Raw genomic sequence first — 14,536 nt, forward strand, 5'->3', positions numbered from 1 at the left:
CGCCCCCCTCCTCAGCTTCACCCTGTACCTTCTTGCCTGGCTGGAATGTGTCCCTGAACTCCCATAAGGCCTCTTGCTTATCTGAACGGAGGATAATTATTGGGACATCAGTATCACAGGAGGAATTCACAGTCAGATTTGCACAACGGCTGTGCAATTGCTATCCATGAATATAAGGTAGATACATACATTCTGCTAACTTCTTACCAATCTCAACTTTCATTCAAACAAACAAACAAACAAACAAACAAACAAACAAACAAACAAACAAACAAACCACTATGTTTCTAGTTCTTATGGCTGTGACAATATGCTTGAATCTGAACATGCGTGGGTGATGACTTTAAAGGCTTTAATGTCTTTGCCCCTCCCTTGTTGTTAAAAAGACGACTCCAAGAGGCATTATGCAAAACAATAGAATAAACTATGCACATATGCTAAATTTACATAATTCATACAGATTGTGGTATCCAGTTTAACTTGGCACAGAAATTGGATTTATTGGATGCAGAATTTCAACTACTTTAAAACACAGACTATGTGTACACCCATAATCTGAGCATCACAGGCACATTAATGTTGGAAAAGGCATAAACACTAAATAAACAAGCTGGTTTTTCCCCCTGGAGTGACCCCACAAAGGGATTTACTTTGGTACTGAATGTTATGTTATTGCCATTTCAAGAAGCGCAGCGCTCTATTCTGCCAATGGAAAAAGAGGAAAGGAAGAGCAGAGTGGAATGAATACGATTGCTGTGGTTACTAGAGGTGGTTGTTGCCTACTGAGATGGTAGGGAGCAAAGCAGGGAGGTCAACAGTAGGTGGCGCCAGAGGCAATGACAGGTGGGGTCAACTATAGTTTTATCTCCATTCTCCTCCACCCGGCTGAATTCTACAAGGGCAACACTGAGACTAAGGAGGAGAAAGATGACAGGCAGTTCCAATGGTCGCAAATAGAAAGGCAGGCAGCTTGGCTGAGGGCAGACTGAGGCTGCGGGGGCAGGCGGGCACTGCCTCATTCACCCTCGTTCATAGATCAGCCTCTATTGGTGGTTAATAGTCCTTGGACCATTGTAACATGAGGAATTTGGGTTGAAAATTTGGCACTATATTAATCACACGGACATACATCTGGTTCTAGTAGTTGCACAGCTTTACAAGGGCAACTAGTATATTGCTTCTTGAAAGAGAGCGAGCGAGATCAAAGTCCTGTTCGACTGCCATGAGATTAAGGCAATAGCAGATTAAAGAAGAGGTCTCAGGATATTCCAGGCAACATTTGCTTTACTAACAATTACCACCTGATTTTTTTGCTCTTAAAAATGAGCACACTAGGATTCCCCATAAGTTTGCTTTGAAAATGCGGGATGAGGAAATCCAAGAGTTCTTCCCCACATCTCCATGGGTTCAAGGCCCACTATGGTTTGGGATACTGAGTCCCGTCTTTTAATGCTCACATTTTGGTGTCCTGCTACAAGGTTTGGCAGTGAAATGTAGGGCTTCTCAAGCCTTACTCACCTTCGGCTACCAATAATCCATAATGACACAGGGACTTGAGCTCCCAGACAATGTTATAGAACAAATGTAAACAATTCCATCTCAGAATCTGTATTCACTCATCAGAGTAAACATCTCATCTATTTCGAAATTTCACATTCATGTATCAGGCATGCACATCTCAGTCCAAATTAGCTTCAGCTCAACTTTGTTAAGCCACTTCCGCCTTAGGAGGAGGTGGAGCTGTGGGCACTCACAACCCCTTCACGTGCGCATGGGTGTGGTCAGCCCTGGGCGATGGGGGTGGGATTCCCAGCTGCATCACTACCCAGGCAACCAAGCCGATTGTTCTGGGGTGTGTGGCCTGATTGATTTAAGCAGGACATAGTGGGAATCTCACCCCTTTTCGTGCTTCCAGCTGCTCCCGTTTTCCCACCCTCCCGCCCTTTAGGTTTTTTCATCTCTTGACCTTGCTATGGACTTTGGTTGGTCGCCGTTGAGGGCCTGTTAGGACTTTTTCCACTTGGCAAATTGGCACTGGCCCATTTTTCGCCTACCTCATAGCAAATCGTCACAGCTTTGTAAGGTTTGGCATTGGAATATTGCTGGAGTAGAGAGGAGGGGAGGTAGCACCATCACCTCCCCCGCACATTGAAGGGTATTCCGTTAAAGGATTCCGGGGCGTTGCCCTGTCCGAAGCCTGGGGAGTCTAGGGCCTAAGGCAAGATCCCTATCGGTGGCCCCGGGGGAGCTCCTAGTTGATGTGCATCAGCAGGACTCCCTCTACTGGTGGTTAACCCTTCCCGGACTCCATGCAGACAGGCTGGAGTCAGATATAGTTGGTTAGGTCCAATGCTTAAGCCAATACCACTCACAATCTGTAACCATTAAAGTTGTGGCCTTTTTTTAGCCCATTAACCTAATACATTGTTGTCAAGCGTCTTATTCATCAGTCTTGGGGGGGGGGACCTTGTCACGCAACTATTGTTGCTGTGACCCAATGTCCTTTACCCATCTATTTGAGTCTGAGGTCTTTTCCTATTTCTTCCCTTCTCTCTTTCTGTCACCTTCACCTACCCACACATCATTCCGAAACTGCATCTGGCTTGCTGACACTCCAGAGGAAACCCAAATTGAAAAGTCCACATGGACATGGTATAACGCTGCAAGAACAATCTGTGGATGACTCATTGGAGTGTGTGTATGAAAACTTCATCTAATGAAAAACTAATCCCAACGTATTAGGATTTCGCCAAAATCAACAGACAAATCACTGAAGGTGCCCCTTGCTCTATTGACATATTGACTTTATACCACTTTAATGGCCACAACTTCGCTCACCCTCAAGGAATCTTGGGAACTGAAGTTTGGTGAGGCTGGTGAGAATTCTTCATTAGAGATCCCTAGCGATGGTGGCTCAAGACATTTTGGTGCATGAAGGAAAGTACCAAATCCTTATGTGGAGGTCAACACTTTAGAAAGTTTCACTCCCTGCCTTCATCTACCTCCTCATTTCACTCTGCTGCATCACCTTGCTGAGGAGGAGGGTCAGACTTGATCCCAGGACAATTTGCTGACTACAGCCCCAGGATTTCTGAAGACCCTCAGAATAATTTCCAGCCCTCTGCAAGCAATCAGTTCAGAAATAGAATCTGTCCCGCCTCCTGGCAGCCTGCTGTGCTAGGAGAACGAGAGAGATCAAGGGAGGGAATAGAGAGAGGGGGGAAAGGGAAAGGGAAAGAGATGGGGGAAAGGATGGAGTGAAGCTCCATTGGCTCTGGCTCCACCTACCACTGCCTACTGAAGAGGGATAAATAGGAACCTAGAGAGCTCCTTACACCAAGTCGGACCACTGCCCTATCTAGCATATTAGGGTCTGCACTGCCTGGCAGTGGCTCTCCAGCCTCTTCAGCCTTTTCAGAGCATCTCCCTTTCAAGCCAAAGGTTCCACGTTTAATCCCTGGCATCTCCAGGTAGCGCTGAGAATTTCCTCTGCTTGAAACCCTGGAGAATTGCTGCCAGTCTTTGCAACCCTGTCCCTCCCAAACAGGGAGGACTAACTCGTGTATTGAGTGTGCCTTATGCTACTTCCTGCAACTTCCAAACCCACCAGCCTGTCCTTGGACCTCTTCCTCTCCTTGCCCTGCCCTTCCTATGAGACCTTCCTTGAGTTCCTGACCCTTCCTTCTTCCTCTCAATCTTGCTTCTCTGCCTACCTGTCTCTTGCCCACCTGCACCACCAAGTCTTGCACCTGACCCCTCTCTGCTCTGGAGCAAATCCTACGCTGTCTTCCATTGGACCTGATTCCATCCTTGGATTGTTTATTTCTTCATTTTAAGCCTGCCCATGCACTAGGCTCAATGCCCCCCACTTCCCAGTAAGCTGCCAATGTTTCTTGTGTAATTTGCCATGCTTACGGCCCTCTTGAAGCAAAAGTGCAACCATTCTAAGCAGGGATGGTTCTGGGCATTCACCCTTGCCCACAATGCACCAGGGCAATGAAGCGTCCCTCTGGGACATTCATGGCAATTGCAATCGTGGTTGCCTGGCACCCATCAGGGCACTGGAAAAGGGGGTTGAGGATAGCAGCAACTACCTGAAGACACAGGATCTGCCCGGCCCCTCCTTGAAAATGTGTGTGTGTGTGTGTGTGTGTGTGTGTGTGTGTGTGTGAAGGCCTCAGCCCCTCGCCTCTGCATGATACCCTAACACAGTGCCTGCATTCAAATGGCGGTTTATTCTGTTTCACAATTTCCCCCTAACTATTAACTTCCACATCACATTTGAGATTTGACATGTCATAAAAGCCACTCCCAGAACTATAGTAGAATATACTGCAAGCCTAGTGCTAATTTCTGTGTCATCTGCTTCCAGGAAAAATCAATTTGCAAATAATATGGAAATGAGTGCACTGTTCTATGACGGGGGGCAGGGAGGGCGCCGGCGGTTATAATATGACAGATCAACACAGCTGCCTGAATTTTTGGACACATCAGAATTTAGCAGTAACACTGCTGTCACTGGGCCTCTGCACTGGGTCAAGCACACAATGTGTGAATCTGCCTCTTGCAAACATGCATGCACCCGTACCCACACAACCCATGCCTCCTATAAATCTGATGAGTAAGCACACATAACTGAAACCACACAATTCCTACAAGGTGGTTCACAAGCACTTTTACCAATTAATAGCAGAGGACTGTCTAAGAAACAATAATTTATCAGCAAGCTGCCCCACGACACTGTGGAAAGGGTTATAAATAGAAACAAAGCAAAGCAAATCTACCACAAAGACAGATTTGAAACGACGATGAACACTTTCAAAAGACGGAGGTAAAAACTGTTATTAGCAATGTAGATGCATTTGGATCTGGGTTTTTCTATCTTTCTACCTTCAGGCAAACTGCTGCAGAGGAACCTCTGCTCTCTGGAGGGAACTCTGCAACATCTCCCAGGGCTGATTTATGTGGGTTTTCTTATCATCTGAGTGGGGAAGAATGGGGAAGTTCAGGCCCACTTAGAATATAATTTTGAACTTTGGCAATGCCTCTTGAATGCCTAGATGGAGGATAGAGAAGGGTGGGTGAATTTTCAGAAACTTTGCCTATTGCACAAAGGTCAAATTAACAAGTGTTGCTTCTCCTATTTTTGCCTTTGTCCCTGCCCCCACCAGTGGCATGTGCCCCACCCCAGGCTGCCCAGAAGGAAATGCGGAGAAGGATCCCTACCATTGGAATCCACGCTAGAACACAGCCAATGCTGGGAGTTTCTAGGCAAGGGCGAAATTTGCAAGCAGGTTATTGAAGTATCACAGGCGGGTTATTTGCAGCAGGTTTTGTGTTTTAGCTTATCAGATTCCAAGCAGAAATGGCAAATGCAGGTTAAATGGAGGGTGGGAAGATTGCATTCTGATGCAAACAATGCTGCAAAAAGAAAACAAAAAACAAATGTGCATTTCTGAGGGACACTGATCCCATAATAAGCAACTGCCATCTGCCCGTCTTCCTTGTGGCTGTGCTTGCAAAAAAAGGTGGTGGCGGCGGCGGAGGGGGGGAAACCTCTCAGAGAAATGTGTTTGCCATTATTGCCTTTTCTCACCAAAGGACCCTGATAATCCAAATGACTTTAGGTTATTCCAGAATTACCAACTATATTCCACTATACACTTATATTTGGACCTGTTCTATTAAGAGGCACTTCAGTATGACTTCTTCAGGCATTCCATTTTTAATTTTGGAAGCAACTAACATGCCCCCCACAACCCTCAGACCTCAATCTAAGCCATACAATCCTGTCCATCTGATTTTGGAATAGAAACTTGAGTTTCAGTGTATTTCCAGATTATTTGACCTTCTTAAGGAACTAGAAAAAAGGAGATGGAAACTGGGGAGGTTCCTATTGCCTTGCTTTGGAGAATCAACATTTCATGATGCTCCAATACGTATTTTGGGCAAAACCAGATGTGATACTGGGAGATCTGCAAATAAGGTGTGTGTGTACCTGTGTGTTTATGTGGCTGAGAAGCCTTTTCAATGAGCATTCATCAAGGTTCAGGCAGTTATACATGAACTTGCTTTCAACATAGTTTGTTTCTGCAAAAGTTCTGGGGTGGACATATTGCTTTGTTTGCAATGGGTGCCATGCCTTTGCACTTCCTGCTAAAATCCTGTAAGTTTTCATACCACGAATGCTCCTAGTTCCCCCGCCCCTTCACCGACTTTCTTTTTTGGCACTACAGTACAAGAATGGCTTGCCAGGTGACAATAATGGGTTGGTAACACTCACAAAGCATTGCAGAACAACTAATAAAGCAGAATGATGTGCAGACTGTCCACTATAAATCTGCCACTAATGCACTATTCGTGTCCATGACATGGTGCAGAAGACACTGGCAAAAACAAAAAACCACAGCTCTGGAGGGGTGCTCAATCTGAACCGTTTTTTTAAAAATTGCTATTTATTCCGTGGAGCAAAACATATAGATATCTGATACCAGTATGCTTTACCTCACAGATCAAATGGCAGCTTTAGTGTTTTTTCTTTTTTTTTGGGGGGGGGGTAATTGAAAAATTGAAACAGAACAACTAAAAGAACTAGCCTTCAGTCCCCTTGGTCTCATTCCGAATCAGCCCCTCCACCTTCAGAAGTCACCACTAACACTTTTTTTAAGAAACCCACTGGAGATCCTATCCGCACATCTGCCACAGTACATTGAAGTTTGTCCCTTCAATGTCAAACACTTAAGGCTTTGGATTGCCTTCTTAAGAAATAATGATAGCAACTTGGCTCTTGAAACACATATTCTGGGAGCCTTAGTGAAGCCTCCTTTACATTAGTTTCAATATTGGCTCCTGTTGCATGAAGAGAAAGGCAGAGAATGCCATCAAAGCATTTTCAAAAGCAGGGGAAAGGGAAAGGGGAATGAGTGCTGGATTTTCTTCTGTTTGGAGAGTCAGGAAAGAGGGCCATTTTGCTTTTTCTTCCTCTTCATTTCAGAAGGGGCAACAGGCTACCTACCCGCTCCCCCTGCCCCTCAATGTGTGCATGATAAAACTGTCCTGTGAATGCAAAGCTTTACAGTGACAGTGTTACTTTCACAACATCTTTTTTTTGCCGCATGAATACTGAAGTAGGTACTGGACTCTCCCATCTAAAAAACAGTTGTAGGCTTAACATTTGAGAGGGGGGAATGGAGAACAAACCGGTTGTTCTGACCACGAGATTGCTTCCCCAATGGGTGAACGGGAAGGAAGAGAAGAAAGGGAAAAGAAGAAAGGAAAGAAGAGGGCTTTAATACAGTCCGCAGCCACGCAAATTATTGGCAATGATGACATCAGTTACAGCATCAAAGACAAACTGGATGTTGTTGGTATCGGTGGCACAAGTGATGTGTGAATAGATCTCTTTGCTGGACGACTTATTCTTGCTCTCGTATTGGGACTGGATGTAAGTCACGGCTTCGGTGAAAGAGCTGGGCCCTGCAACAGAGAGAGAGAGACGAAAGCCAGGAGCAAGGTTGTCCTGAAACGCAACACAAAGCCCACCCAACTCAAGTTGACTCCACTTGGAGGTGGACCCAGCTCATGTGGGAATGGGGATAGAAGTTGTGCAGAACCAGAGTTTGGGTCTTTGCAACACTCGCAGCAAAACTTCTTTACACACACACACACACACACACACTGTGCAAATTGTGCTTTATAGTCCTCAGTTCAGTTAGTAATACTGATGAGCTTTGGATGATGCAATTCATAGTCACCCTTAGCATCTATACAGTGTTCAAAACACTTCACGTTATCTGGAAGCCAAACAACATGTTACGTTAATTGTGTGAATGCAATGAACATGCTTCATTTTTCCAAGTTTAAATTGCAGTTACTGAAATGCCTGGTTAGGACTGGGTTTGCAGTTTTGTGGGGGAAGATAGATTTGACCTCATTAAAATCCCCACTCCTTGCAGTTACCATTAGTGCCAGTGTAAGTTTCCATCCCAGAGATAGCAGTAGGCCTGTGTGGGGGTGTGAGGGTGGGGGGGGGGTGGGGAGAGAAGGGATTTTTCACAGGGGTTAGGAAAGCTTCCCCACACCCCATCCTCCCAATCCTAATCACCCATCCTTCATCCCACAACTGCAATTTAAAATTTATAAAACCCAAAGCACCTTGACTGCAGGCACACAAATAATGTAACGTGTAGCTTGCCTGCCGGTAATTCTCAGGAAAAGGCTGTAACGGAGGCCCATATTACAGATGGGGATAGTGGCTCACTCAGAGCTGCTGAGCAAATTCAGAGACGATGTGAGATTTGAACATGGAGCCTTGAGGCTGGTTTTCAGTAGAGTTCCCCTACACTCACTCTCAGCATTTGAATCGATTTATGAGAAGAAGCATGCTACATTATTGAACATCCTGCCTTCCTACATGTCCTGTCTTGCTCATCTTTTCACAGAGCAACCACTAATAAGCCTCCAGGAAGCCCAGAGTTTACTGGAACACACTCTGAAAATCACTGTAATTTCACTGAGGGCAGGGATTTCCCTTTTTGCCATATAACCAGTCATGTAAGCTGATGGGATGTCATCACCACCATCATTGCTAATGTATTCATATTAATAATAACATTAGTATTGTGGTACTATCACCATTGTCGTCAAGACAATGCAATCATAGTCACAACTGATATCAAGAAGCATTATGGAGCTGACACCACGTTTCTGCACATCCATCCTTAAAACAGGGGTGTGGATCCTGCACCCTGGGGGCCAATCTTGGCCCACCAGGAGGTTCAATTTGCCTCTAACCCTAACTCACCACTGACATGTGGCTCTCAGAAGGCTGCTTAGAAGAGAAGGTGGCCACCAGGCAGAAAAAAAGTTCCCTCCTTGCAACAGGGAGAAGCAAAATAGGAGTGCTTGGATGACATGCATCAGCCTGCAGCTCTCATGTGGGGTGATTTCTTAATCCAAGCTTCTTGGCTCACCATTTGTGCAAACGCAGCCTGTTTCCTTATTTCCAACCCCTCCTCATGCAAACCTGGAGCTAACTCAGCTCATGTTGGTGACATGAATTTTGCAGCAGCAAAGCAACCTTGATGTGAAACCTTTTGTGTCTGATTACCACGAGCCACTCCCTCTTTGGTCTTCCTCATCTTCCCCACAGTGCTATGAGCATACAACGCCTAAGAAAGCTGCCCTGCCTAATCAGAGCAAGAGCCGTTTAGTCCAGCAACAGCCAGCCAAAGACTTTTGGAGATAAAAAACCCCCAACGGCCTTTCATTACTGCTTGTTACTAGACCAGTGGAACCTCGGTGTTAGAATGTAATCAGTTCCAGAAGACCGTTCGACTTCCGAAACATTCGAAAACCGAGGAGCAATGGGCAGTCGGCAAAATCCATTGAGAAAAAAGAAAAACGCGCAGCAGAAGCCGTTTGACTTCCCAGGTGCATTCAAAAACAGAAGCAATTACTTCTGGGTTTTCGGCTTCCAGCTTCTGAAACGTTCGGCTTCTGAGACACTCAAAAACCAAGGTTCCACTGTATCTGGAATTCAGAGATATACTTCCTTTGAATGTGTAGATTCCATGGAGCCACCATGAGGAACACCCATGGCTCAACTCAGTTCTTTTTTCTGGGGGACACTGGGGTACGAATACCCCTAAACATTTTGTGAATCTGAGTTTGGCCTCATTGAGGGGCAGTATTTCAATATGAATAGGAAAATGAGAGTACCCCTTTTTAAAGAAAAAAAGCACTGGCTCAACTGATCCTCCACAAATTGGTCAAATATTAGGCTAGCTAAGCTACTGCCCAAATTCCCATAAGAACCTATGGATTGTTTGGAGCACAGAGCTAACACAAGGGTGGGTACCCTGTGACCTTCCAGATGTTGATGGACTTCTGCTTCCACCAATCTCCAGCCAGCATGGTCAATGGTCAGGGATGATGGGAGCTGTGCTCCAGAAACATCTGAAGGACCACAGTCTCCTCATCTCACTGCTGAACTAAGGAGAGCAGTGTGTGTGTTTTTTAACAGCCAAAATAAAGGTATCAATTACAGGGCAAGGGTTTCTGAATCACAAAGCACTCTTCCTGCATTATGTTTTATTTATATATATTTATATATATATTGAAGGTTTTTCTCACCTGTATAATCTGGAAAGCAGATAGTCAATGCAGATTTCTTAATCTTCTCTTCAAAGATGTCCTTCTTGTTGAGGAAAAGAATGATGGAGGTATCTGTGAACCACTTGTTGTTACAGATGCTATCGAAGAGCTTCAGTGACTCATGCATGCGGTTCTGCAACACAAAGGAGATGGCAAGTCAGGCAAGAGCTTTACTACCACCTTCAATGTGTAGGGAAGCATCTAAATTTAATAATAAAGGGGGGCGGGTAATAACACAAAAGGAAGCAGACAACAGTGGATGTAATAAATCAATGTATACATACTGGGAAATGTGTATACAAACATAAAGAGATGCAATCCCTATAGATCTGAAGTACAGTTAGTAGCACTGTAGCAGTTTTTACTTTTACAGAGCTGTCGATTTTGCATAGCACATTTTTTTTTTTTACAAGATTCCAGCTCAGCTAAATTTCATCATGCACCATGCGTGTATGGCAAGTGGCGGCGGTGTAAACAACTCCTGCCCTTAAAAGGTCAGAGATCAAAACCGAAGTGTGGGTCATGCAGATTTTCTAGAACATTCTTTGTTAAAATGCTGATCATTTCATTGGGGTGTGTGTATGGGACACGTATTTGGTCAATACATTAACCAAGGACTGGTAAGATCCTTGAATTAATTGAGAGTTGAAAGCAGACCATAAGGCGACATCTTTTTGGCAGTGACCTTGCCGTGAGCTTTGGTCTTAGTAGCTTGTTATTTCGTTTAGTACTGACATTCTCCAGTTGATGCTTTTTAGTGTGAGTCTTTATTTGTTTAATTTTTTGGAAGATGGTTTGATCGAAAGCAGATCACAATAAAACGAAAATAAATGAAACTGAACTGAAGGAGAAAAAGAGAGCGGTGAAGGAAGAAAGGCAGAAGATAGAATACTTAAGAACAACCAAAACACTGATCAGCAGAGAACCTTGCTGATGTCAAATCATGCCTTTAAGAAAAAAAAAAAGATTAGATTTGGGTTTTGAGAAGGGTCTTTTTTCTTTGGCAAGGCCACAACAACAAATGCACAAATAAAAGGAAGGCAGCTTTTTAGTTGGAATTCATGCAACAAATAATAATTATAATGAAATGAAACAAAAGATGTAAAATAAAAATTGCCGCATTGGTTAAGAAGCTGCACGGTTTGGTGTATACCGAAAGAGCTCACAGCAAAGTCAGCCTGTTAGCGTCCCGTTCCTCCAGCTGCTTTCAACTCTTTATTTTTTCTCGGTTCAAGAGAAGCTTCATACCTGCCAAATTTGGAGGGTCTCTCAATAGCTCATTATTTTGGCCTTTGTTTGGTTAGAAAAGATCAGACGGCCGAGGAAAAGTGGTGATGGCGTAGAGGCCTGCTGGAGTTTGGTGCGAGAGCTGTGCCGCCTCTCCCGGCCGGAAACGGAATAGCAGAGAGAAGCAGCCGCGACGGAGGTCGAAGCCAACCCAAAGAGCCAAGGGGTTATCAAAGGCAAAGCAGGTTACAGAACAGAGAGCTTTCCTGTTTGACATCGGCAGCAGCTCCTCAAAGTGTGGCAGTTCCCCGCCGCAAACGACTGGTACAAATTATAACCGACAAAAGAAAGAGGATAGACATAAATGTGTTCCGGATAGCTAATGGAAGTGCCTTTGGAATAGCAGGGATGTAACTGACTCCCCACCCAACCTGAAAAGATTGCATAGTATCACTTGACTGACCGGCTGTCCCCAATTTGTTTCTCTTCAGACCTGCCGGCTGGAGCTGACAAAAGTCCAAATGGTGGTGATGGCTGGGGTGGGGTGGGGGAGAGATGCAGCCCAGAAGGGCTGTGCTGCCTGAGATGAATGGAAGTTATTGTTCGAAATGTGCAGAAAGTACCAGGTTGGGCAACGCTGGGCTAGACTGTGGTTTCTTAGTTGTAGTCACCAAGGCATTGGTTTCCAAACTGTGCTCCAGGGAGTCAAGAGTTCCTTGGAAGCTTTCCAGGGGTTCCTCAGTGAGAAGATGGCCAGCAATGCTGAACAAAATTCCCTGACAGACATCTTGCTTACCCATCCAATGGATAGCTTTGTGGGAATACAGGTCAGGATGGACTGATAAGCTGACTGTCACATGTGTCCATTCTATCATAAGTCCATTCTGTCCTGCTTTCCCAGCAATCTGCAAATTAGTATTTTAAAAAAAATAAAAAATCCATACAGAAGCTCATAATTAGAAAGGCATTTTAATATGGATTTCTGTATTTTTTTTTAAAAAAAGGTATTCTAAAATATGTATTTTGAAAAGCATTTTGGTATTATTTTAAGCAGAGAACTATTATCATAAAATTCAAAGAGCTGCAAAATCCTAAGGATAATGACATTCAGATCTGTGTACTAGTCCAGGAAGATTAGGAAAGTTCACTTTGCAAGGCTGACCAAAGGAAATTCTTCTCCAGCCCTAGTCCTGGGTGCTTTCTAGGGTTTACTTTCTGTTCAAGAAGAGCAACGGTGAGGTTCAGGAGGCTTAGCCAGTGCCCCATGTGAACTGTTTGTACTACAACATACCCCAGAAATCCACTCCAACATCATCTCTGACATGTTTCAATGTGGAATGTGGGCTCTCTGAAGTTGCTACACAGGCAAGGCATTAATTTGCTCCTCTCAGGTGCTCATTTCCACATTCTCCAGTTCTCCACAATTCCACATCAGTTTGAGATTTTTCTTTTTAAGTCTTCATGAAAATTAATTACTATTTTAGTGCAAATTTCCTACTGATTTACACATTTTTGTAAATCATGTTACTTAATATGCTCATTTTTGCAAAGCAGTTTTCTTGAATATAATGCATTTTTGGGTGTTATTTTCACTAAAATATATATGGCACACTTTATTTATAGTGTATGCATTTTGTACGCATTATTTGGTTGAAGAGCTGCAGTGCAATATTCAGAGGAGTGAGTATTTCGAGGAATGCCTGTGTTTTGGTTCACATATTGTTTCGCAATGTGCAAATTCTGTAGGCCTGCCTTTAAATGAGAAATGAATCAAATTTCTCCCTCATTATCGGGTGAGATTGCCTTGTTGCCACATCTATGGCCACCAGCCATGTCCTACGCCCACATCTATTTGCAGCCACAGCCAAGGATCAGTTTGAGATCCCTGAAATATACATCACATACTTCTGCAGGGTCCAATTTGATAGGCTTGCTTCCTGTTGCTATGACTCCCTGGGTCATTGCAACTACTGGTGTAAAGGCCCAGGTGTCATCATTACACACCGATTACTAGTACCCACTTCCAATACCCCCAGCCTTGCTTTAATAGGTACAAAATATTTTCTTGAAATTAAAGAAGGATTCTTGTGAATCATGTGAGATGTGCTAGGTCGCCTTTGTTGTTTAGATAGACAGACAGATCAGAATGAACATTAACACTGGCACAGTGTTTTCAGTGCTGTCACAAATATGACTTCTAAGTATGTGGCTTGATGTCTATGTGCTCTTATATATGTGAATGACATCTGTTTATGTGCATATGGATGTATTGCTGCTTGCATTCTTAATTTTTGTACTTGCATAACAACAATAATAAGAATAATGTAAAGCAAAAACCCAGCAGCAAGACTGGATCATTGTATCTGCATGAAAACAGAAGAACCAAATGCTCAAGGAAATATTTCAACATCTTGCCTGCAGGGAAGGGAAGAGCAAGGACAACACCCATTGAAACATACTACAGGTGGAATTCTGGGTTGTACAGCAGATGCAGCATTACAAAGGATGCCTCTAAATAGCGCTCAGTCAGGTCATTTAGTGCATACCGTATTTTCCGCCCCATAAGACGCACCGGCCCATAGGACGCACCTAGTTTTTTGGGGGGGAAATAAAGGAATTTTTTTTTATTTCCCCCCCAGGTGCGCTGCGCTAATCCCGAAGCTTGGGGCGTGCGGAGCTCAGCACGCCCCAAGCTTCTGGGTGCCGGCAAGGTCTCCGCTAGTCGTAGGAGATCCGCGTGGCTCTCCCAGGGCTAGCGGACAGCTGCGCTAATCCCGAAGCTTGGGGCGTGCGGAGCTCAGCACGCCCCAAGCTTCTGGGTGCAGGCAAGCTCTCCGCTAGCCCTGGGAGAGCTGGGTCTCCCACAGCTAGCGGATAGCTTCCTGAAGCCTGGAGCGCGAGAGGGGTCGGTGCGTACCGACCCCCCTCACTCTCCAGGCTTCAGCGAAAGCCTGCATTCGCCCCATAAGATGCACACACATTTCCCCTTCATTTTTGGAGTGGAAAAGTGCGTCTTATAGGGCGAAAAATACGGTAACTAGAAACTTGAATCATGTCTTTTCCAGGGAGAAGAAGAGATGAGATGTCTGATCTCTCACACCAACATTGCATATTCCCATGTGCTGGCTGCAGCACCAATATGTGCTCTTTGTCT

At 44.5% G+C, this 14,536-nt stretch overlaps 1 protein-coding gene across 2 annotated transcripts in view; it reads right to left on the minus strand.

Moving 5' to 3' along the window:
• The window catches only part of GNAO1 (G protein subunit alpha o1), a 162,890-nt gene that overhangs the window by 10,871 nt on the left and 137,483 nt on the right, over positions 1 to 14,536 (minus strand). The window contains exons 7-8 of one of the 2 annotated variants that reach the window (XM_082232379.1): positions 10,135 to 10,288; positions 7,270 to 7,476 (exon numbers count right to left, since the gene is read on the minus strand). The exons of the other annotated variant lie outside the window; for it this stretch is intronic. Of the exons in view, the coding sequence (XP_082088505.1) occupies positions 7,289 to 7,476; positions 10,135 to 10,288 (342 nt within the window). The 3' untranslated portion in view covers positions 7,270 to 7,288. Of the gene's footprint in view, positions 1 to 7,269; positions 7,477 to 10,134; positions 10,289 to 14,536 lie in introns of those variants that run through there. 2 annotated transcript variants of the gene reach the window in all.

This window comes from Podarcis vaucheri, assembly GCF_965113315.1.
Source record: "Podarcis vaucheri genome assembly, chromosome: 7".
Classification (NCBI taxonomy): Eukaryota; Metazoa; Chordata; class Lepidosauria; order Squamata; family Lacertidae; genus Podarcis; species Podarcis vaucheri.